General features: G+C 31.6%; 2 protein-coding genes across 2 annotated transcripts; both read left to right on the top strand.

Annotated features, from left to right (window-relative positions):
* The first annotated feature begins 1,615 nt into the window (after positions 1-1,615).
* On the top strand, positions 1,616-3,206 carry LOC114164560 (RNA-binding protein 1-like). The gene is made up of 2 exons (XM_028049278.2): positions 1,616-1,948; positions 2,093-3,206. Exons 1-2 carry the CDS (start codon positions 1,715-1,717, stop codon positions 2,969-2,971), a joined length of 1,113 nt encoding a protein of 370 aa, XP_027905079.2. The 5' UTR covers positions 1,616-1,714; the 3' UTR covers positions 2,972-3,206.
* A 14,993-nt stretch (positions 3,207-18,199) lies between these two features.
* LOC114164151 (AP2-like ethylene-responsive transcription factor ANT) lies at positions 18,200-22,130 on the top strand. Its single transcript, XM_028048695.2, has 9 exons — positions 18,200-19,168; positions 19,293-19,941; positions 20,059-20,141; positions 20,306-20,314; positions 20,408-20,496; positions 20,583-20,656; positions 20,749-20,799; positions 20,893-20,969; positions 21,333-22,130. Exons 1-9 carry the CDS (start codon positions 18,886-18,888, stop codon positions 21,992-21,994), a joined length of 1,977 nt encoding a protein of 658 aa, XP_027904496.1. The 5' UTR covers positions 18,200-18,885; the 3' UTR covers positions 21,995-22,130.
* Positions 22,131-25,732: the final 3,602 nt, after the last annotated feature.

Genomic DNA, 25,732 nt, shown 5'->3' with positions numbered 1-25,732 from the left:
TAAATTTCTAGAACAGAAAAAAATTGCCGTTAAAATAAATTGTCCTGCATTCGTTATCCGTCGTTATATTTTATTTTCTTTATTGTATAGTATTGATGTACATTTAATTTTTAAAGTTACTTTCACCATAAATAATTAGAAAAAATAATTCGTACACAGAAAATGATGTGTATTAACACTTAATATACGTGTATAATGTCATAAGAAGAGCAAAATAAAAAGCTCATACATGAGAAATATATAAAACTTGCAATTGAAAAAAAAATTGAGGGTGATAAATTTGAAGGAGCAGAAAAAAGTAAAAAAAGAAGTTCGACATTTAAATAAAATGAGGTAAGATAATAGAAAAAAAATATTAATGGAGATTTTATCTATAATTTTCATTTTTAATTTACAAAAAGATTACCTTATTTTTGTTACGTTTCGTATTTCTAAATATTATAATAGAAATACAAGAAAAATATATATTTTTCTTTTTATTGTACAAACCTGACAAATAGGAATGTATATATGCCTCCTTAGTATTGTTAAATCATAATGTCCCAATATTCTTTTCTGTGGAAAGTTTTATGATGAAAGGATGCCTTATATATAAGACACATTTATAATTTTATAAATAATTTATGAACATACAATTGTATTTCCAAATTTTTGACGTTTTGTAAATGATCATAAAAAATAAGAAATCTATAGAAGAGAGAGCCTGTTAAACAAAATGAATAATATGGATAAAGATAAAAGCAAAATTATTTGAGATAAAAATTGAAACAAAATGTAAAATGTATATTAAAAAGTAATATTATATTGCCTTAAGATATATCTCATTGTCAAAGTGAGTACAGGCTTAAAACGTTTTGGTTAGAACAACTCTTAATTGAATAATATTTTTACAAAATTAGTAAAAGCAAATATGTTGTCTTCAGGCATATTTGGTATTCAAAAGAATTAGTATTTCAATTTAAAATTAGTAAATAAAAAATTTAATGGAAAATCAGAGTAAACAGGCTAAGTCATGTATTCTTCGGGATTAAAATTTGCGGATGGAAAAAATCAAAAATGACTGAGGGCTTTATAGTATTTTAAATCTAAGCTGTTATTTAAGAACAGTTGGAGAAATATTCGGAATATCTCTCGTATCAGATATGGATATGTTTATATATAAGATAAAAAAAATTTGTAATCAAATTCGTATATATTATATATTAAATTAATTATATATTAAATTAATGTTCTATTTATTCACCCTTTCTGCCATATTTTAAAAGATATTGTAATTCAAATCAGAGAAATAGTGATATTAAAATTTATTAATGAAAGAAAGAAAAATGTTAAGTCCAATTATTTGGTTAATTTTATAAATCTAAAAGATATTATAGAATTTCGAATATTTAAAATGAGGTTTGAAATTTAGTTACAGTGCCCGTTTTCCATTAAATATGTTTATGTCGAACATGCTTAAAGTTTAAAGATAGAATGTATATTTGAGATTAGTTTACAATGTTCGTTTAGAGTTTGGGCTTGGGCCAGTATTTTGATATGGACGACTTATAAAAGGTAAAACGGGTTTTTGGGCCCACAAAGAAAATCCATTTAATGGACAATGACGTAAAGGGGTTTAGTTTAGTGTCCGATTGTTAGGAGCGAGAAAAGGAAACAGAGAAAGGGGTTTTTGTGATTGAATTGGGGATTTAGGGATTGTGTACAGTAGACTAGAATGAATTTGAAGATGGATTCCGATAGAGCGAAGCTGTTCGTAGGGGGCATTTCTCGTGAAACCACCGAAGATGTTCTCAAATTCCACTTCGCCAAGTACGGTACCGTTTTGGACTCCACAATCTCCGTAGACCACAGCACCCGGTGCCCTAGAGGTTTCGGCTTCGTCACCTTCTCTGACCTCTCCGCCGCCGATCAAGCCCTGCAAGACACGCATGTCATTCTCGGAAGAACGGTTAGTCCTTTCCCCTCTTTCCAGAAACGCTCGTTTATTCAAGCTTTAAGAAACTGAAACCGTCGTGAGTTGAATTTCGTTTGTGTTTCTATGTCGTTAATGTGTTGTTTGGTTTGACCAGTTCTGTTTTCTTGTCGTCTATAGGTAGAAGTAAAGAAAGCAATTCCAAGGAGTGAACAACAGCAACACCAAAACCAGTTACACCATAGAGGGGGAGTTAACTATAGTAGTAGTTGTGATTATAGCAGTGACACCAACGTTAGGACTAAAAAGATTTTTGTGGGGGGTTTACCTGCTGGTATATCTGAGGAGGAGTTTAAGCAATACTTCGAGAGGTTTGGTCGAATAACTGACGTTGTGGTGATGCAGGACAGTGTTACTCACCGGCCCAGGGGGTTTGGGTTCATTACGTTTGATTCCGAGGAATCGGTTCAAAGCGTTATGGTGAAAAGTTTTCATGACTTGAATGGTAGACAAGTAGAAGTCAAGAGGGCTGTTCCCAAGGAGGGCAACCATGGGTATGATGGTTTTAGTAAATTGAGAAGTAAGAGTGAAAGAGGAGTTCCTAAAAGTTTTCCTCCTTACAGTCCTAGGAACATGCTTCCGGGTCTTGTTCCTTTGCCGTGGTATGGTAGTGATGGAGTATATGCCTATGGATCTAATGCTTACGGTTGTTGGTACCCTATGGGTGGGTATGGGGGGAACGGATATGCGATTCCGTCTGATGCTTCTAGGAACTTCTGGTACGGGCCGATGATGGCTGGTCCTCAGGCATGTCAGGTGCCTTATGCTAGTGCTGTTCCAAACATTGCGTATGTCGGGGGTAGGATTGGAATAGTAGGTAGTGGTGTAGGATCTTGGGGGTATGGTGGCATTCTTGGGTCTGCAACAAATTTGAAATTTGATCAACCTTTTATTGGCAACGGATTTGTTCCAGGCAACACCACATTGCATCATGGTGTAAAGCAGAATGTTGTGGACTCTTCGAGTTTCAAAGGAAGCAATGGTGAAATATCTAGCTGACTGACTAAAAGGTTCCCTTGACCATAATTCATGTAGGTAAATACTCACTGACTGCTTCGGGGCTGTGAAAGATCGCATATTCTTTCGCAAGATGTTGTAAGAGTTAGTCACTCGACCTTATTACTTTTAATTTGTGAAGATACCTTTTTATGTGTCATAAACATGTAGTTTAGCAACTCATCATGTTTAGTTATGGAGATTTCATGCATCTGTAAAATTTTCTTGCAAATCCTTATCTCCTAATTCTCTTTTAATATTTTTACACAGTGCGTGCTATTTGGTTTGTTTTGTTTAATTTTTTTTGTTCCCCTCTTCACTATCACATGTCATTATTGCGTGGGTTATTGCACCTTCCCTATTTCCTTTATTGAAAGGCTTATTTTTTTCATTATTTGATTGGCTTTTAGGTTGCCGTTTTTCCTTCATGTATTTGTGTTGATCTAATGTGAATCAGCATGGTGTTGTTTTTCCTTCGTAGATAGCTAGTTATTACAACATTCAAGTAAGGATATGGTCGAATGCTTTTTTTACATGCATATAACTGGGCTGTCTAGGTTATATTGGCTTCTTCTGTGTGCCTTTATTTTGTTGAGTTCATGTTCATGTTAGTCCATTTTTACATAGAATGCGGATGACCGGTTTTTTCGAAAGCATATTTAAGTTGTTAATATTTAGTCTCCATAATATTTTATGTGAATGCTTCAAGGGATGCTCCAATTTATTAAGAAAATTGAGTAGCAATGTATTTTTTTTTTAAATATTGATATTTGACAATTAGGCAAAGTCGGTTTTTCCTACAAGGTAAAAAGTGTGTAATTCTCTAATTCATCATATTTTTTTATTTTATTTGGATCTCAAACATAACTATGACCTTGGCAAACATAATCGAAGGCGTTATATGATTTGAAAAGATTGAGCTGAATTACGCATTTGGAAACCCTGGACCGGTTGGGAAAGAAGCAGTTGCAGACCTTTTATTAACTGTTTTTGCCACTCGGTTACACAGCCTTGGACTGCATTTTATGTAAGTCTTTTCGAGGTCATAAGGGGGAAAGGAAAAGTGAAATGGGCACCTAAGGATGTCCCGGTTCAGGTCAAAATTTATTTCTTTAAAATTTAATAAAATCTCTATTTACTGTAGAATTGCTAGTAGTAATAACATGAAGACTGGTATGTATTCTGGTATTGTGTCAAGTAGAAGTAACTGTTATGCATGTTCAACTTAGAGTTGTAAGCTATAATATTTAATTTCCCTCAACAATGCCTCTATTTATATTCTAAAACTGTTATAATTGGTTATTGAGGCTAGTTAAGGTGAGGTTTATTTAGAACTTGGGCGTAAACAAAGCCTATGAATTTTGATGTTCAATCAGATTGAACTCTTTTTGAATTAGATTAGGTTGTTTATGACAGTGCTAGGAGAGAATTTGGCATCCTTTCATGCATAATGCACAGGATATGTTTATATGCTATTTAATTTTAATGCAGTCTGGTCAAATAGCTCTGGTTAGGAAAAACTCAGAAAAACAGATGGAATATATGCTTCGTTATAATTTTAGGGTTTCTTCAAACGCAACGCAAGGATGGAAAATGTTTACAATAAAACTCCATTTGATCGTTTCAGAAAATTATATGAAAAATGAAGAAAATACGTCATTCCTAAAAGTTAAAAGTAAACATAAGGTCTAATTTTTTAATAATTTTAATGATACAAATTATTGGATATGTTTTTTTATCAGACTATAAGACCCAATAATGGTTGCAATTCTAAGCTCGTATTCATTTTTAAGATGGGCTTTAATATTCAGCGTTTTAGTTATATTATATATTTGAGGTGAGATATCATAACTGTTTGATTATAAGTTTTAATAAACAATTATTAAAATGGTTAGAACAAAAACCTATTAATCTGTATTTGTTATGAATTAATGGTCGTCCATTGATTTATACAATCACTCATATGATTGATAATCATATTATTCATTACTCTTTATGATGTAATATTTTGTATTTACTATTTGATTTTATATCCTTTCTGGGTTACCATATTGTACCTATAAATAGGACTCGTCCTATCAGTAATGAGACACACATAAAAACAGAAGTTGCTCCCTACTCTCTCATTCTCTATTCTTCCTCTCCTTTGTCTCTCTTATTACCTTTATTTTATAACACGTTATCAGCACGAGGGTTATCCAACTGAGCGTGAAGGCATATTTTTTTTTCTCCCTAAGAACAACGCTCTATATTCCTTAACCGAGAATGAATATTGGCATTAACACCAATGATGAGGATCTGTGCCTTGCTGATAGTGCAACAACTCATACAATTCTCAAGAGTAATAAATTTTTCTCTACTTTGGTAATGCGAGAAGTCAATGTTAGTACTATTTCTGGTACTACAAATATAATTGAAGGCTCTGGAAGAGCTACAGTACTTCTGCCAAGAGGTACAAGATTGCATATTAAAAATGCATTTTATTCTCCTAAGTCCAATAGAAACTTATTAAGTTTCAAGGATATTCGTCTAAATGGATATCATATTGAGACAAATAATGAAGGAGATGTTGAATATCTTTATATCACTCAAATTGAGTCAAATAAAAAATGTGTATTGGAGAAATTATCAGCCTTCTCTTATGGCTTGTACTACACATATATTAATGCGATTGAGACGCATGTTATTGTAAGCCAGAAGCTTACAAATAAGAATGAATTTCTTGTTTGGCATGATCGGTTGGGTCATCCTGGATATATCATGATGCGAAAAATAGCTGAAAACTCATGTGGACATCCACTTAAAAGTCAAAAGCTTCTTCAGTCCAATGATTTCTCATGTACTGCATGTTCGCAGGGAAAATTGATAATAAGACCATCACCAGAAAAAATTAGAAATGAGTCAATCTCATTTTTAGAACGAATACAAGGTGATATTTGTGGTCCAATACACCCACCATGTGGATCATTTAGATATTTCATGGTATTAATTGATGCGTCCACTAGATGGTCACATATTTGTTTACTATCAACTCGAAATCAAGCATTTGCTAAGTTATTAGCACAATTGATCAAGTTAAGAGCCCACTTCCCAGATTATCCAATTAAGAAAATTCGTCTTGATAATGCTGGTGAATTTACATCTCATGCTTTTAATGAGTATTGTATGTCAATTGGAATTGAAGTTGAACATCCAGTAGCACATGTTCATACTCAAAATGGACTTGCAGAATCATTGATAAAACGTCTAAAATTGATTGCACGACCTTTACTTATGAAAGCTAATCTTCCAATGACTACTTGGGGATATGCAATTCTGCATGCTGCAGTATTGATTCGCATCAGACCAACAAGTTATCACAAATACTCTCCTTTACAGTTGGTTTTTGGTCAACAACCAAATATTTCTCATTTAAGAATTTTTGGGTGTGCTGTATATGTCCCAATTTCCCCACCAAAAAGGACTATGATGGGTCCTCAAAGACGTTTGGGAATATATGTTGGATATGATTCTCCATCGATAATAAAATATCTTGAACCATCAACAGGTGACTTATTTACAGCTCGATTTGCTGATAGTCATTTTGATGAATCAATTTTTCCAACGTTAGGGGGAGAAAGAAAGAAACTGGAAAAAGATATTGGTTGGAATGAATTATCATTATCTCATCTTGATCCTCGTACAAAAGAGTGTGAACTAGAAGTTCAACGGATAATTCATTTACAAAAATTGGCCAACCAATTACCAGATGCTTTTACTGACACAAAAAGGGTAACTAAGTCGCATATACCCGCTGCTAATACTCCAATCAGAATTGATATTCCTGTTGGACAATCTAATATAGCAAATGAATCTCAAACACGCCTAAAGCGTGGTAGGCCTTTGGGTTCCAAAGATAAAAATCCTCGTGTGAGAAAAAGGGAAAAAAGGCAAGATGGCCTAATCGAGGGGGTAAAAGTCCCAAAAGATTCTTTTGACATAATCAATGATTCGGTTCCAGAAGAACCTCAGGTACCTGAAATTGTTGAAAATGATGAGATCTCAATAAATTATGTCATGAATCATAAAATATGGAATCGAAATAAAGTCAATATTGACGAGGTTTTTGCATATAATGTAGCAAAGGATGTCATAAGTGACAATGATGATCAAGAACCAATGACAATTGAAGATTGTCGGCAAAGAAATGATTGGCCAAAATGGAAAGATGCAATCCAAGCAGAATTAGATTCGCTTGCTAAACGAAAGGTTTTTGGACCTGTAGTTCGCACACCTGAGGGTGTAAAACCTATTGGGTACAGATGGGTTTTTGTACAAAAACGAAATGAGAATGGTGAAATTGTTAGATACAAAGCACGGTTAGTTGCTCAAGGTTTTTCACAAAGACCTGGTATTGATTTTGAGGAGACATATTCTCCAGTATTGGATGCAACAACATTTAGATATTTAATTAGCCTTGTTGCACAAGAAGGTTTGAATTTGCACCTCATGGATGTTGTTACAGCCTATTTGTATGGCTCTTTGGAAAATGATATTTATATGAAACTCCCTGAAGGATTTAATGTGCCCAACAAAGCAAATTCTAAAAAGGATTATTCAATAAAATTGAATAAGTCCCTTTATGGATTGAAACAATCAGGACGTATGTGGTATAACCGTCTAAGTGAGTACTTATTAAAGGAAGGGTATAAAAATGACCCTATTTGTCCTTGTATTTATATGAAAAGATCCGAGAATGAATTTGCCATAATTGCTGTTTATGTAGATGACATAAACATAGTTGGAACTCCTAATGAGCTCACAAAGGCAATTGATTGTTTAAAGAAAGAATTTGAGATGAAGGATCTTGGAAGGACAAAGTTTTGTTTGGGATTACAAATTGAGTATTTAAACAAAGGTGTTCTTGTACATCAAGAAGCTTATATAACGAAAGTGCTTAAAAAGTTCTATATGGACAAATCACATTCACTATGCACTCCAATGGTGGTGAGGTCATTAGATGTTGATAAAGACCCTTTTAGACCTCAAGAAAAAGATGAAGAACTACTTGGTCCTGAAGTACCATATCTTAGTGCTATAGGAGCACTAATGTATCTTGCTAATTATACTCGACCCGATATAGCATTTGCTGTAAATTTGTTAGCAAGATATAGTTCTTCACCTACAAGAAGACATTGGAATGGAGTAAAACAAATACTCCGTTACCTTAAAGGCACTATGAATATGGGCTTGTTTTACCCAAATGATTCAAAATTAGATCTAATGGGTTATGCAGATGCAGGTTATTTATCAGATCCTCATAATGGTCGATCACAAACAGGATATTTGTTCACATGTGGTGGCACAGCGATTTCATGGCGATCTGTGAAACAAACAATAACAGCAACATCGTCAAATCATGCAGAAATTTTAGCATTACATGAGGCAAGTCGTGAATGTGTTTGGTTAAGGTCTATAATTCAACATGTGCGACAAACTTGTGGTTTATCCTTGGGAAAAATGAAACCAACAACGATATATGAAGACAATAGTGCATGCATTGCTCAATTGAAAGAAGGATATATTAAAGGAGACAGAACAAAACATTTTCTTCCAAAATTCTTTTTCACTCATGATCTTCAAAGAAATGGTGATGTAGAGATCCAAAAGATTCGCTCATGTGAAAATCTAGCAGATTTATTTACAAAGTCTTTGCCAAGGAGAACTTTTGAGCAATTGGTTCATAGGATTGGACTCCGCCATCTTAATGATGTAAGTTTACATGAGGGGGAGAAATTAGAAGATGCAAAGAACAATATTATATAGAATGATGTACTCTTTTTCCTTCACTAGGTTTTTATCCCAAAGGGTTTTTCCTAGTAAGGTTTTAACGAGGCACATTCTTTTATCAATGGACACCCAAGGGGGAGTGTTATGAATTAATGGTCGTCCATTGATTTATACAATCACTCATATGATTGATAATCATATTATTCATTACTCTTTATGATGTAATATTTTGTATTTACTATTTGATTTTATATCCTTTCTGGGTTACCATATTGTACCTATAAATAGGACTCGTCCTATCAGTAATGAGACACACATAAAAACAGAAGTTGCTCCCTACTCTCTCATTCTCTATTCTTCCTCTCCTTTGTCTCTCTTATTACCTTTATTTTATAACAGTATTAACATAATTTTTAACAAAAGCCTATTTGTGTATGTAAAAGTGCATGAAAAACAAATTTTTGTGTCAATCTATGTAGTCGAGAGGAATGAATATTTAACACTGATAAGTAGTAAAGATAATATTTCTGAGATATTGTTAGAGAGGATCTCATTTTAAATTTGTTGCATTTTATAAAAGGGTATCGGGAAGTGATAATTGCACAAAGATTCTTTCATTTGTTATGGTCATAGTATGTGTCAATCTCTGAGGTCAGGATGACTGAAAAGGTTGTAACTTTTTATGAAGCTTTCAAGGATATTTTTTCTTTTAATTTGAAAGGAAGTTGAGGGCTCTCTCTCTTCTTGCACCTTCCTTTCTTTTCCTTGCATCACTATAATACTCATAAAACCCAAATTATATGCATTCGTATTATATAAAAAACGTATAATTTATCGTTTTTTAATGAAATTCCAGATAATGTAATTTGAATATTATTTTTGGATCTGAATATTCATTTTGAAATTTATTTAAAAAATATATTCTAGAATGTATATTTTAGGATGTATTTTCATATCTAAAAGTAATTTTTGAATTATACAATTCAAAACAAAACAAAAAATTATATTCCATAATGCATATTCAAAAAGATATTTTCAAATTTTCGAAATGTACATACAAAAATGTATTATAAATGTACATACTATAATATGTATCATGGAGACATATTTCTAAATGTAAAACTACTTTCTGAATTACATAATTCAAAAGATTGAAATGTACATTCTAAAATATATTCTCTGATTTAAAATGACCGAAAATTGACATTCCAAAATACATTTAGAAAAAAACTTAAGAAATAGATTATCCGGAAGGTATTTGACAAAAGAGCTGGGGTTATCGCTCATGTTTTATTCTCTTTCAAGTTTGTAATCCAGAGCAAACGATTCATATCAGTTCACAAGTTTGTAATCCAGAGCAAACGATTCATATCAGTTCACTACAGTTAAATTTATTTAGGCTTTCATCCATTCTTCATTTGGCTTTTCCTTGAAATTTATTCTTTGTGGAAGGAAATATGAGACGTGCTCATGGAAGGAAAAAAAAAAAATAGTGGGCGATTAATTGTTTGGAGTTTTTAATATAATTTAAATGAGTGGCAAAAATATTTTTTTTGGAGTTGTAAGAAGAAAAAAACGGAGGTACAAATGAAATTTTGGCATTGGGTGACTCTCTTGGCCGTTGTCTGTTAAGGTATAGAGCTTCAATTATATATAATGTCATTTTATTTTTTAAATTTCATTTATATTTTATTATTATACAAATATAAAATTTTATTATCAGAGTAGATTCTTAAAAGTTTTGTTTACGAAAATGGTGGTTGTAAAAGAGTTATTTTTCAAAACAGATATTAAGTTGTCCTTCCCTTTATGAAAAGGTTTCTTGCTTCACTCTCTATCCTATAACATCAGTCAAGGTTACTATACAATTTTTTTGGTTTGAAGTTGTCCTATATAAAATAAATAAAAATATACAATTTAGTTCTTGGATTAATTTATAACATGTAAGTTATTAACTTTTTTTTAATTAGATTATCAATGTAGATTGCAATGTCTATTACATTATAATACGACATGAGTTTAATTCATATCGAATTCATTTACCAACTCACTAATTCTCTTGAATTAAAAATAAATAAATAAATACTTGATACAGTTTTGACCTATTTGTGTTAAAAAATAACTGATATATAATCTCTTAAAAAATAACTGTTTCAAAATATCATTTTAAAGAGTTAACCTAAATTGAATGGTGAATGGAGAGGGTTTGGAAGGTCAGAGGAAACAAAAATATTGAAAGGAAAATATATTTGTTGACAATATATGCATCGGTTCATAACTCATTTTTAGCGATACTTTAAATTTTTATATTTATATAGAAAGAAAAGGACTAAAAAGTAAAATAATAAATATAAAATATGTATAAAAATTTATTGGATATGAGAATAATAGTAACGTATTCAAGATGTAACCAATTCAATTGAATTGATTGTAAATTTGGTTGAGATAATTTTTTAGTAAAAAGTCGTAAGAAAGGCATTGTAGTTGCACACGCAACGTAACATAACAGAAATAATTAATATAAATAACGATTAAAGAGAAAAAAAGAATAAATGCATGAAATGAGGTCTGGCATTAGCCGTCGCCAAAAAGAGGTTTCAATTGTCAAATCACACAGCTACAACAACACTCTAATATCTATTCATTTTCATAGATCCGCCACAGTTGACCTTCACCACACACTTTTCTATGCTTCTACTATTTCTTTCATAACACCACTCCATAAATTTTTTCTAAATTTAATCTTTTCATAGCAATTTATTTCCTTTGTTAAATATATTTCATCAATCCCTTTCATATATATATTTTTTTACTTAAATATGTTTTTAGTTTACGTAAAACTAAACCAATTTACTGGGCAAATATGGTGGCAGAGGCTACACTTAGATGGGTACCTATCACTGATCTCATAATCCAATTTTGTGTTTTTCTATTCTTCTGTTTTATTACACGTAGTCTCTCCTTAGCTCTTGTTCTGCCACGATGCTTTGGATTTTCTGATCTCTCGTGATTCTCATTTACTCTTCTTCATTAATGTTTTTACATGCAATCTTTTGGGTTGGGCCTCGAGACGTTATTTTTATTTTCATAGATCTAAATAACTATTTTTTTTTATAGATTTGAATTCTGTTTTGTAGTGTTATAGGATATTAGTTTGATCAATTAAAATTAATCATTTGCATTATATGTATTTATTATGTGCCTGCTGTGAGTGTCGTCGTTGAAGAAAACATGTGCAGTAGGTAACGAAGTAAAGTTGGTCGTAAATATGATATCTAACTTGGAATTTGAATATTGAATCGAAAGTTATGATGTGGTTATTTATCAAATAATGTTGTTGTTGATCAATGACATGGGAATATCTGTCCTTTGAATTCTTCATTATTGAGACTGCAACATCTTCCGTATGCATGCTTCGCCTGTTCTGTGCATCTGAACAGTGTTTTCAATTTTGTCTTGTTAACTTTTGCTTCTTCGATAAATCTTGTGACAGGGAAAGCATCAAAATTTCACAAATGCTCACACATACTTCAAAAATATATCTTTGTCACCATCATTAGCATTAAACACACATACCTCTTTTGGGGTTATCTTTGTTCTGGGATGGGAGGGTTCAAAAGGAAAATTGCATTACAATATAACACATACTTCAAAAATTTACTGCATCACATACATGTTCTAAACACATTTTTCTCTGTCTCTTCTTCGTTCTTCTATTTTACATCCAACAGAAAAAAAAAAAAAAAAAAAGGATATTTTGATGTTGGCATCTTTTTGTTTATCTTTTTGGGTTTTTGACGAAGAGAAAGAAAAGGACGAAAGTGTTAAAGGGTGTGAATGAAAATTACAGAAATGCACCGGTGTGGCACAACCTACCAAGTCTACCACATTTGCTGCAAATTGAAAAGGTTGGTGAAAGTGAAAGAAGAGAAATGAATTGTAGCAAAAGTGAGAGAAAGAGAATGTGTGTGAAGTGAAGGGTGAATTTATTTTCGTGATGATTTCGTTATAATAGCATGAAGAATCATTCCCACATCTGTGCTCACGCACATATCCTAATCTTTTTCTTTTCTCTGTTGTTGTTTTCTTTTCCCTCGCAAATTGGGACTTACCTTTCAAACCCAAATCATTCCCCTTTGAAAAATTGTCTCCATGACCATGAAACCAAAACTTGCATGCATAAACAATGTGAGCAAAAAACCTTGTACGAGCATGGGAAATATGCGGTGCATACAACAAACGCACCATTATTTGGTCATTCGGGGCAATAAAGCTTAACCCAAAATAAAAGGTGGAAAAGAGATGCTTTGACCGACCAAAATAAGAATAGATAGACAACAAGAAAAATAGAGACACAGCTATTTATCAACTCTTCTGTAAGATTGCTTCTGGTTTCGGAAGAGTAACGCAAAATGGATATTTATTATTTTATAGTATTTATTACATAATAAAAATAAAATACCAATTTCACATCTCATAATTATGTTAGTAAGAAGTAGATTTTTAAGTTTCAAACATGATTCTCTTAAAATAGGTTTTGGATCATTTGGTACAACAAAAATTGGATTAATCAACCTTAAAAAAAATTTTAATATAAGTTTTTCACTTATTTATATATTATAAATATATCTTATTTCTATGTTATAGGAGATATGCAACAATCGTATTTTATAAATATTTCCAAAACTTACCATCTCTGTATAAGATAAAATTTAACAATCAAATAAACTCTACAATAAAGTAAGTTTAAATCTTATTGTAGAAGTTATTTTTGTAATGATGAGGAAAATATAAATTTTAAGTATAAATTGTATTACCTCCCATTGTTATTACATTATTAGACTCTTATCAGAATACATATAAATTTAGTTTCACCTTTGAACTATTGAGTTAGATTAAAGTTTATTTTAAGTAACTTATTCAAAAAAATAAAATAAGATTTCATAATTAACTATAAGTTTTGAAAATATAAGTGAATATCACTGTATAATTTTTTAAAATTTTTAAAAGTTATATAAAATATAATTTAACAAAAGATTGAAGTAGTTTCTTATTATAACATAAAAACAAGGGATTTAATTATGCTTATGTAGCACTTTCAAGTGAAATATAATTAGATTCACTTATAAAAGAAAAAACAATAACACATATGAATGAAAAAAAATACTAACGTAAATTAAAACGTTCACATGTAATCCTAAGAAAATTTCCAACTATATACCCTATTTATAAGTTGTGAATGTATAGTAGCTTGTGGAATGTTGCATATGGTGTGACGAACTTAATGAGACCAATTTCTCTGGGTGGTCTGAAGAAGGATTCATTAGGAAAATACATTATCTCCGTACTTTTTACATGTTTACACAGCGCATATTTGTGATGTTTGATCCCAATCATCTTTTAGTTTAAAAGGATTATTTCGTCACCGACAACTTTATTCACATAATTTTGTTGAAAAAAATGTAAATAAAATATTTAATTAGTTTAATGGTATTCAATTTCATTCAGATATGTCAGTTTGATAGTTTTAATTTTTGAAAAATTTCTTAATCAGGTCTTTTTCAGACCAAAATTATTAAAGTCGTTAACTTAATTCATGACTTTTACTACTAAATTTTAATATAAATATCAATACTTAATTTTGTAAGTCATTTTAAATATCAATATCATTAACGATGTTAATATTTTTTTACTGAAAATGACTTAATTGATGCATATTTTCAAAAGTTATGACTCAATTGACATATTTTTAAAAACGAGTAACTAACTGACATATTTATATAAAAGTAGATACCATCCGACTAATTAATTCTAAAAAAAAATTCAGTATATAAATGATGGCATGCTTAGTTTCTTTTTCATTTCTTAGAAAATAAACTAAAAGACATGTATTTGAAATGCAAGTTTAGAATAAAAATATTATGCAGTTAAAATTTGTTTTGGGGAGCTTAGGCTCATGATTCCTGGAATATTTGGGAGTTTATGAGAGACCTACTTTTCCACTTTTTGTCTAAAGTAGGTGTTGACTACACACACTGAGACAAAGGGCAAAAGTAAAGGATTTACCTGTTAATTTAGCGTTTTGGTTATCATCATAGCCGTCTATTTGAAGAGCATGACTACTCTGTAAGTACCTCACGGAAACCAAACTTTTACTTCAAAAATGTTGCCCAAATTCTTATCTACAAAATTATAATTGTTAGAAAAAACACTTTGTTTCAGAACTCATCAAAAAGATGAAAAAATTATGTGACTATTAATTATTCGATCATTGCACAACGAAGGAAGGAACGATAAACCTATGTTTCAAACAAAGTTATGTTTATCTGGTTTTGTATGGAAAACTAAGCTAATCAAATTATTTTTCTTATATGAAGTACTTTTATTTTACTTTACATATTGTAATTCGTTAAACAAATTATGAAATCTTGTGCTGATGTCTTCTTTCCCTCGATTAACTTTTATACAATTGCATATTGAATTTTCTAATTGATTTTTTTTATTGTATTCTCGTACAGGCATCGTTTTTTAAGTTTTAAAATATAATAAATAAAAACATTAAACTATAAATATTAAACAGTTTTGAAGGCATAAAACATAACATTGTAGAAAACACCCAGAGTTGTTAACATAAAATGTTAAAAGATATATGTAAGCTAACCCTATAAATCACAAATAGATAGATTTAAAATATAAGTCTGTATTAACAGAGTCACAAACTCACAATCTTACGGCTAAATGTATTAAGAGTTTGTTAAATAAAAAATTAAAGTATAAAATGGAGTGTGATTTGGTAAATATATTTGCATTTTGTTAAGCCGAATGAACAAATGGTAAATGTATAGTGTCAAGTTGAAAATGTTGACGAGTAAAATGATCATCTATTTCAACATGTTTAGTTCAATCGTAAAAAACAGAGTTGAAACAATACGAATAACACTTTTATTGTTACATTGTAAAGATGTAAGATTTTTTAAATAGACACCCATATTTACATGTAACATACACAATGAGATAATCTCACAGGTAGTCAAAGTCACAATAAGTATGTTACATATACACATAAAGCTAACCCTAAAAGACACAAATAAATGGACCTTAAATATGGATCTATGCTAACATACATCACTAAAAGAATCCATTAAAGAATCAGAACTCCTAAATAATCAGAACTCCTATGTATTCTAAGAGTGAGACCTCTATTTTCATCTTAAATTTGCTAAATAAAAAAGTAAACATTGTTAAATTTAAAAATTTTGTTTTAACAAAAAAATCTTGATATCATTAAAACGTCAAAAAAAATTTAAAATATGGTATAGTATTTATTTTCACTTCTTTTACATCTTGACACATTTGATAAATTGTTTTTAAAAGGTTTAAATTTTCGGTTAGTTACCGTTTTTGTCTGAAAATCTTAATTAGGTCATCAAAACTTTTGTAGTCTTAATTTGTTCCTTATTTTTTAAAATGTATTGTAATTTTTCAGTTTCTATTAGTAAAGTACGAACAACGTTAACTAAAGTTTCATGTATTAGTTCGTGCTTTTTCTTTATTATATATATATATATATATATATATATATATATATATATATATATATATATATATATATTTAAAAAAGAAACATGTGTCACGTGATAGAAGAAGTGTGATGTGACAGTGAAAGTGTCACATATCACTTTTTGGACAAGTGTAATGTAAAAAATGTTAATTTAGTCCTATATTTGTTATTCAATTTCAATTTAGTCTCAATTATTTTTATTATAAACAATTTGATATCTCTCAAAATTGATATCAAATTTAACTTATATATAAATGTTATAATGATATTTTTATTAAAATAGATATCTTTAAAAAGATTATATTTATTTAAATTTATATTTTAGATTGAACTTTATTCAAATTTTTTTAAAGTATTTATGTATCAATAAATTTTATACAAATGTTAGAGCTGATTTAAAAATAACAATTTTATAAATTTCCAATCTAAAATTTTGAAACAATTTTATAAAATTTTTAAATAAATATATTTACTTAAAATTTTAAAACAAAATTTAAATAAATTTCACTATAAAATATAAATTTAAATAAAGATTAAATATTGTTAAAAATATGAATTTTAATAAAAATATTACTATAAAAATTATATAAAAGTTAAATTTGATTTTAATTTGAAAAAATCTGAATTTTTCAATTTAAAAAAAAAGGACTAACTAATACATAATACATCTATTAATATTATTAGTACTTTATTAACAGAAAGAACCATATCGTAACACATTTTAAAAAATCAAAATAAAATCAAAATTAAAAAAAAATTATATCATATTTGAGAATTTTGAAAATAGGAGGACTAACCGTAAATTTAATCCTCTTTAAAAGCAGAAGTAAGATTTTATTTGGTGGAAGGAACCAAAAAAAGGAAAAGTTTTTAAAAATGCCGTGATGTATGTTACACTTTTTGACTTTTTTCTATTTACCGTCGAATAATAGATTGGCTGTAACATTTTTTTTCCATTATTTTCTACAAAATAAATATTTATTTTTATTTGTTTTGTTTCTTTTATTCTCTTCAAAAATTGGGTGTGTTTTTTTATTATCACAACGCAAGTCTGGTTCTAAAATTTTAAACTATACGCTGAGATGAATGATTAAGTTATTAAAGAAGGATATTTTATACTTTGATGATACATCGCAAAAATTAAATATTTTGCAATCTGTTGGATAAATTTGAAACATCGAAAGGGAAAGTATTGTATAGTAAGGCATTGAGTTGTGAAATATTGAATCTGGCTTTGTTTAAATTAAGTCTTTAATTTTAAATACGTGGATATAATTTTTTAATTAAATTTATTTAATATTATTTTGAAACATATTTGAAATTTCTAATAAATTTAATCAAATTTAATTAAAAAATTAATTTTACATATTTTAAAAATTCGAAGATTAAGATGAAAATTTTGAAAAAGTTAATTATAATTTTAACTGAAATTAAAAAAAAAAATTAAGCGAAGATTGTATGCATAGTATAGTAAGAATGGTAAGAATGGTAAATGTGTGTGTTTGTGTGTGAGTAGTTGTGGGAATTTTGACATTGAGAAGTGTGGAAGGAAAAATAAAAGCAGCGAAGGATAATTTAGATTGAAAGAGGTGAGAGATGAAATGACCCACCAAATATCCACAGTGCCCGATGGGTTGTTACCCATTCACACTGCATCACTAATCTGTCCTTTTTCTTCCATTATTATTTATCATTCAAAACCAAACTGCTGCAGTTTTTGTTTACTAAAATAAAACAATTTTTGAAATTAGAGTTATTGTACTGTGCGTGAAGTGACTGCATGGGCAGATAGGTCCTTCCTGTCAAATCTATCTCTAGCTACGTTCTCTGTCACAGTAAAAGTTAAATCGGTAAATAAAAGGGTTTTGCTGTGAGTTTTTGGTTATCCAAGACTTCTCAATCCTCAATTCTCAATCCTTTCCCATTTCACACTGTGCCCATTTCATGTCATGCTCACTCACTAGATTCAGCTACATAGCTACCTCCTCACACGCTTTCAACTTCACAGACACGCTCAGAACAGAACCCAACCAAAATACTTATATCTTCCTCACATTTACATTCCCACCTCTTTCCCTTCACTCTTCTCGAGATTCTCGCTATTGCATTATCTTGCGCCCTCCTTCTGGGTTTAAGATAGGGTTTAACGAGGGAGAGTGGTAATATAGTAACTCGTAGAAACTAGAAAGAGCTTTTAAGAAAAGAAAAAAAAGAAAGAGAGAGAGAGTTCTGGTGTGGAGGCAAACCAAAAGACGTGGTCTTTCTCATTGATATTTACACAGATCCCTATGGAATGAAGTGGGTGCTCCCCATTCTTCGCTTGCCGAGAATTCATTCTTTTTGCTTAGTTTAAAGAGACCAGTTTTGTTACCTTCGGAGAGAGACAGATTTTGGGTGAGCTCGGTTGGTAGAGGAGAAAAAAACTTAGCATCGTTGTTGTTGTAGCAAAGGAGGCAAGAGTGTTTCTTCGTTCAAGACGATGATTATTTTATTTGGCAAGCAATGATTGCCTCGCATTCCTTCTTCACAGTGTAGAGACTCCAAACCTTTTCGGGTGACTAAAAAGAAAGAAAACGAAAGCAGGAAGATGAAGGGCATGGACGAGAGGAACACCGATGATGGAAGCAATCATAACTGGTTGGGGTTCTCTCTCTCACCCCACATGAACTTGGAGGTTACTTCAGCAGCCACTGTTCCCAACCCCACTGTTCCGACAACCTTCTACATGTCCTCCCCTCACATTTCCACCTCAGGAATCTGTTACGGTGTCGGGGGAAATGGTAACTTCCATTCTCCTCTTACCGTTATGCCTATCAAGTCTGATGGGTCGCTTTGTATCTTGGAAGCTCTCAATAGATCACAATCGCAAGGTTGGCTTTCGTTTTCATTCTCATCTGTTTTCTCCATAACATAATATTTTGTAAAGTTACTTTATTTTGTCATGTATGTTTGTTTAATAACTACTACCCTGTGACTTTGGTTCCATTATTGAAGTGATGACACAAAATTCTACGCCTAAATTGGAGGACTTTCTTGGTGGTGCAACTATGGGAACTCACGAATATGGGAGCCACGAGAGAGGGGCAAATGCAATGGCTCTGAGTCTAGACAGCATCTACTACAGCACCCAAAATGCTCAGGCACAACCCAACAGAGACACACTCTCAGAACCCTTCAGGCAACAAGGGCAAATGAACGTCCAAACGCACCCTTATTACTCAGGACTTGGGTGCCACGGGATGTATCAAGCACAGATAGAGGATGAAGCAACGAAGGAAGCACACGCTTTAGTTTGCAGCTCCCTGATGCCTCAAATGACAGAAGATAGTTTGAAAAACTGGGTTGCTTCAAGGGAATATTCAACTCATCAGCAGGTTTTGGAGCAGCAAATGAACTGTGGAATGGGGAATGAGAGAAGTGGCGTGTCTCTTGGAACTGTGGGGTGTGGCGAGTTACAGTCACTGAGTTTATCTATGAGTCCTGGTTCTCAGTCTAGTTGTGTCACTGCACCTTCTGGGCCTGATTCTGTGGCTGTGGATGCAAAGAAGAGAGGGCATGTAAAGTTGGGTCAAAAGCAACCAGTGCACAGGAAATCTATCGACACATTTGGCCAGAGAACCTCTCAGTATAGAGGTGTCACCAGGTTGGTTTTGAATCTTTCTTCATTTGTGTAATTTCTTACCGAATTTGTTTTCTTTGTCTAATATAATATTTTGTAATGAATATTGTTAATTGAATCCTTGTGATTGTTTTCCAACAGGCATAGATGGACTGGTAGGTATGAAGCGCATTTGTGGGATAATAGTTGCAAGAAGGAAGGGCAGACTCGGAAAGGAAGACAAGGTTAGTGAGGAAGAATGGTGTAGTGGTTGACATTTTTATTATTTTTTTGGAAGTATTCTTCTCCATTAAATTTTTTTGGTCCCTAATCTGACATGTGCCCACTAACTTGTGTAATGTTTTTGATCTTTATCCCTGACGATTAAATCGAATTTTGCATGTGGCAGTATATTTGGGTAACTTCTCACCCCCTCTTAAATTTTTTTCTTTTTTAACACTCTTGCCACTGTTTCTATTGTTTACGTGGTCAAATTTGGTTTTGATCTTAGGGGGTTACGATATGGAAGAGAAAGCTGCAAGAGCCTATGATCTCGCGGCTCTTAAGTACTGGGGACCTTCCACGCATATAAACTTTTCGGTATATTATGTTTTTTGAAACTGTTTTTGCTTCATTAGAATCTTGTGTTCCTCCGAATCTCACTCTCTTTTGGTTCGTTTTGGCAGATTGAAAATTACCATGTTGAACTGGAAGAAATGAAGAGCATGAGCAGGCAAGAATACGTTGCACACTTAAGAAGGTACACATCGAATAATTAACAATTATGTGGGCAAAAGCTACCAATTATTATGTGATAATATCATGATGACAGAATATTTATTTGCTTTGCAGAAAAAGCAGTGGATTTTCAAGGGGTGCTTCAATATACCGAGGGGTCACAAGGTTCGTGTGGTTCTCTTGAACCCCACCCTCCTTTTTTTTTCACTTCTCTTTGGAAAAATCAAGTTAAGTTTTTATCTTTTTTGTGTTATGCAGGCACCACCAACATGGAAGATGGCAAGCAAGGATAGGTAGAGTTGCTGGGAACAAGGACCTATACCTTGGGACATTCAGTAAGTCCTAAATTACTGTCAATTCCTAATTAAAATGGGGTGTGTGATATTAACATTTGTATTAGATACAAATAATACAATTACTGCTAAATTACTGTCAGTAAGTCCTTTATTTGATTTCTGTTGCAATCTCTCTTTTCCCAAACACCGGTGACTATTAGTGCTTTTATAAGGCTGACCAACCGCAACTTTGAACGCAACGTGCCACTTTTTTTAAGGCTGTTACTCTCGCTGATAAAAATATGATAGAGAGGAAAAAGGGTATCTTCACAAGAATACGTTTTGAGGAAAGTTCAAATTTTTGCAAGTGCCCTTTCCATTTTTAAAGTTTTTAATTAAACGGGTGTTGATTTTTTCTTTCAGGCACACAGGAGGAAGCAGCAGAAGCATACGATGTAGCCGCAATCAAATTTCGCGGCGCAAATGCAGTGACGAACTTTGACATTTCAAGATACGATGTGGAGAGAATCATGGCGAGTATCAATCTTCTGGCCGGTGAGCTCGCCAGGAGAAATAAAGATAATGATCCAAGAAACGAGGCGAGGGATTGCGGTATGAAAAACAATAACAATAACAAGGGTGTGATGACAAGTGAAGGTAGAAACAGCAACGAAAAGGATTCGGAGTGGAAAATGGTTTTGTTTAATGAGGGTTCGCAGCAGCAGCAACAGTCAAATGGCAGTGAGGAAAAAATAATGAAGTGCGGAAATTATAGAAACAGTGCATTTTCTGGGGCCCTACAAGATCTCATTGGGATTGATTCGGTGGAGGAGTGTGGGAAAATTGGGACTCATTTTTCAAACGCGTCCTCGCTGGTGACCAGTTTAAGCAGCTCGAGAGAGGGTAGTCCTGAGAAAACGGGTCCCTCGCTTCTGTTTCCAAAGCCCTCCATGGAAACAAAGATTGTGAACCCCATTAGTACCAGTGTTACGTCTTGGTTACCCTCACCAACGGTTCAAATGAGGCCACCTCCTGCTATTTCTTTGTCTCACTTGCCAGTTTTTGCTGCTTGGACTGATACTTAAGAAAGATAGATCCTTTTCACTTTTCACATTATGCGCTATTGCTGCCAAAATTCCACTCTTTCGCTTTCTTTTAATTCAGAGTCTTTTTTCTTTTTCCATCTTAATACCAAACTGGTTTTTTGTCTGTTTTCTTACACTCCCATGTGTGGTTAATAACAAATGGGTGGAAATATCAATTATAATTTAGCACACCAACATTAAAGCAGTAAAATTTAATAAACTAAGGAAAAAAAAAACATAGTTTAGCCATGTTATGTTATATCATGCATGCAGTGGCAAGAAATGGGTGATGAAAGGAAAAGTGGATTTTGAGGTGAGTGGAGGAATTTGGGGGAATTAATGGAAGGCATGTTGGGGCCACCTATCTGTCATCTTTATGTAACAAGTTTAGCATGGGCTTTACATACATAGCCTTTTGGCTATATGTTGGAATAGAAATATTCATATTTGAGAGAAAGAGAAAGGATTAATTGAATTGGGAACTAATGATTAAATTTCGTGAAATGATGTTTGGCAAAATGGAAGTGGCGTTGCATTATTGAACTTTCATTTTGGAGTTGCATCTTTTCTTTTCTAGGTCCTCCTAAGTACAGAATGAGCTCGATGTTACCCAATAATGCAATGAGACCACTACTTTGACCACATTATCTCGTTTTGTTGCTAATGTGTTCCTCATTCTGGATAATACAATCATTGCACAAACCCTTCTTATCTCACCTTTCTTCATAGGCACCTAATAATATTTCTCCATTTCGCTATTCAAAAAGAAAAGGTGCATGAAAAGTTCTTGTTGGTTACATTCTCATAATTACATGGGCACACCACTAATTTATTTATTTATTATTATAAAGAAAAGGTTATAGCTTTTTTTGTCATTCCAATTGCCGAAATCCAGAGAGGGATATTTGTAACTAAAAGCGATTTCATGTCTTGATGTGATGCTTTGGAGCCTTAATACACAAGTTGAGTCCATGTTGTTATGAGTGTTTTCCCACGTGTGTGATTGTGTTTTAGTCTCCCTCGTGTGTAAGTATTTGTGGTTGATTGCAATACTGTTCTTGATTCTTGACCATATATAACATGGAACGACAACGAGGAATCAGTGCCGGGAAACCTGGAAGTTGGGAATAGCTGTTCCTTTGCATGCTCTTTGGTAATCAGTTTATAATCCCAATTATTTTATAATCACTCTTTAACAACACAAAACGACACCTTCTTGTGATTCATCTAAGATATTAGTTACCAAGTTAAGGAACATAGTAGTGATTTCCTGTGATAATAGCTCTGTAGATAAAAAATTAATTTCAGACACGACATGAGTGCTTAAACAAATTCACTTAAGTCTATACCATATGGTTAAAAAAATTCACAAAATTTTATCAAATCTATTTTTACAAATCTTTTTCTTAAACATAAATAATCATAAGTTAAGAATTGGTTTTAGTAATATGAATTCATTAATTGGTTTTACTATTCACTAAATGATTTGTTTGAGAAATGGTGGAGCATGGCAAATAGAGGATTAGGTAAACAAAGTAATCTGTACTCATACCTTTGGACAGAGTAAATAGTTAATTAAAACACAAAATAATAAACATGGCATGTTTCAAACAATACTTCTTTGGGACTGGTAATTGCATCCAGCAAATGTACAAGGAGCATCATTAAATCATAATTTATGGTAGGGTGCCGTCCATCAACATCATTAAATAATAATTTACTTTTTTTCCTAAGACAAAATGCATATTTAACAGGGTTGTCAATTAACCAAATTCAATCCTCAGAATTACTAACACTGTTCACATGAATTTAAGAAGGAGAAATGACAATTATTTTTTTATCTATCATTTCAATTTTGAAAAATTTAAAAAGAAGTAGACGAGAATTTATAATTTTTAGATTACGTTGATTAGAATGTTTTGCAAGACCTTGTTGTTATTCACTTGTCTTTATTTACAGGGTGATATATAATAGTATATTTATCTTCTCTTAGGAACTACAAAAGTGAGTTTTTTCTTTACCTGAAAAAACCAAACAAATTTTCCTTCCCTCCCCTTTTTTAAATGTTCTCCGCACCCATTCCCTCGATTCAACCAAAGGTATTGAGCAATTTTAGTTATACCTTGTTTTACTTGGCATTTAGTAAGTATGCCCAAACTCGTGTTCTTCCACTTTTAACATGATTTGGGATTAAATAAAATTGTTTTAAAGATCATTTGATGAACAATGATTTTAGTCATATCTAATTGTTCTTACCGAATTTTTCGTTTAATTGAATTTTGTTTACCGAATAATGTAATTGTACATTTTCTCATTAATGAACTATTTCCACGATTTAAAATTTGGCCTATTTGTTTACTTGAGGTGAGATAATGATATTATGATTTCTAATTATTTACTTTCATTATTTTTTTTAAGGTGGTTTAGTATGAGTTATTAATTAATATATCACTATTTTTTTCTTTAAAAGAATCAATGATTTACATTAATTTTATGTAAGAAAGTAAAAGATGAGAGTAAAAAGTTGAGAGTTATAATATAATTTTTCTTTCAGATATATAAAGATGTGTGGCAAAAAAAAGAAGGTATAATTAATTTCGTGTTATCTTTTGTGTACCCAAATTAATGTGTGCGGAACAGAAAAGAGATCTTTGGTGTGAGAAAGGAAAAGCAAGAATGTCTAAAACTGATGCACAGCAAGAAGTAGATTGCACCAAAAGCAAAAGGCTAAACCAGAATAAGAATATTGATGGTCAAAAAGCTGGCTAGTGTTGTGAAAAAGAATGGAAAGTAAAAGATGTACCTCACTCTCCACACAGGAAAAAAAAAAGTAAGATCCACTTCAGTTTTATTGTTTTTCTTTCTATCCATAGAAATTAGTCAACAAATATGATTACAAATCTAATTGTTGTGGACAGCTTAAGCAAACAAACACGAAAAAAAGAAAAAAACTTTGACGTAGGACAACTCTGGAAAAGTAATTGCACATGAGCTTGATTATGGTGGCAGTTTATAAAAATTTGAAGAAAAATTGAGGATTATGTACGTCCATTGTTGCATTGAAGACATTGAAAGGACTTGACGATAGGATATGAAATTAAAGAACATGAATGCGGTAGGTATGAATTCAAAATGAGTATAATTAAAGTTGAATAACAAGGCACACAGAAAATAAAGATGAAGCTAGTTAGCACGTAGCATGTTTCATTTTAGACAAGGTGTGAAGGCATACATAGGTCAAAACCAACGGTTCATGAGCTTCCCTTTGAGTTTAAGCTATTCCTTATCCTTTTCTAATTTATCCTATAGTCAAAAACATTTGCATGATTTAAGGCTGCTAGTTCTTCTGTGACATCCTTTCAATAAAGCTGCACAGTGTTCCTTCCTTCTAATATTTCACACCTCAATGCGATTCTTTTAATACATGCTTTGAAAAGTAAGACTAAATATTAATAGATGGTTAAAGTAAAATAATAAATTTAATAAATAACAAATTTTTTTATATAGATTTTAACTCATAACTTTAATATTATGTTAATAAATTTTAAGTCTAACTTAATATCATAAAACAAATTTATAAGATGGAAATTTATACTCACTCATATATTATAAATTAACCTTTTTATTAATCAATGTGTAACTTTTAACACTCATTCTATTTAACCCAAAAACTTTATTATATATATATATATATATATATATATATATATATATTCCGGTACTTTCAATAAATTTTAT

The sequence above is a fragment of the Vigna unguiculata genome, chromosome 9 (assembly GCF_037176805.1).
Source record: "Vigna unguiculata cultivar grain cowpea cultivar isolate G323 ecotype 2 chromosome 9, ASM3717680v1, whole genome shotgun sequence".
Taxonomy (NCBI): Eukaryota; Viridiplantae; Streptophyta; class Magnoliopsida; order Fabales; family Fabaceae; genus Vigna; species Vigna unguiculata.
This window is presented reverse-complemented; position numbering and strand designations above follow the sequence as displayed.

Excerpts from the sequence above, each read along its gene's own strand:
- LOC114164560 (XM_028049278.2), top strand. The coding sequence starts at position 1,715 with ATGAATTTGAAGATGGATTCCGATAGAGCGAAGCTGTTCGTAGGGGGC. Across the intron at positions 1,949-2,092 it reads ATGTCATTCTCGGAAGAACG|GTAGAAGTAAAGAAAGCAAT; the intron begins GTTAGTCCTTTC and ends TGTCGTCTATAG.
- LOC114164151 (XM_028048695.2), top strand. The coding sequence starts at position 18,886 with ATGAAGGGCATGGACGAGAGGAACACCGATGATGGAAGCAATCATAAC. Across the intron at positions 19,942-20,058 it reads CAGTATAGAGGTGTCACCAG|GCATAGATGGACTGGTAGGT; the intron begins GTTGGTTTTGAA and ends GTTTTCCAACAG. Across the intron at positions 20,657-20,748 it reads TACGTTGCACACTTAAGAAG|AAAAAGCAGTGGATTTTCAA; the intron begins GTACACATCGAA and ends TTTGCTTTGCAG.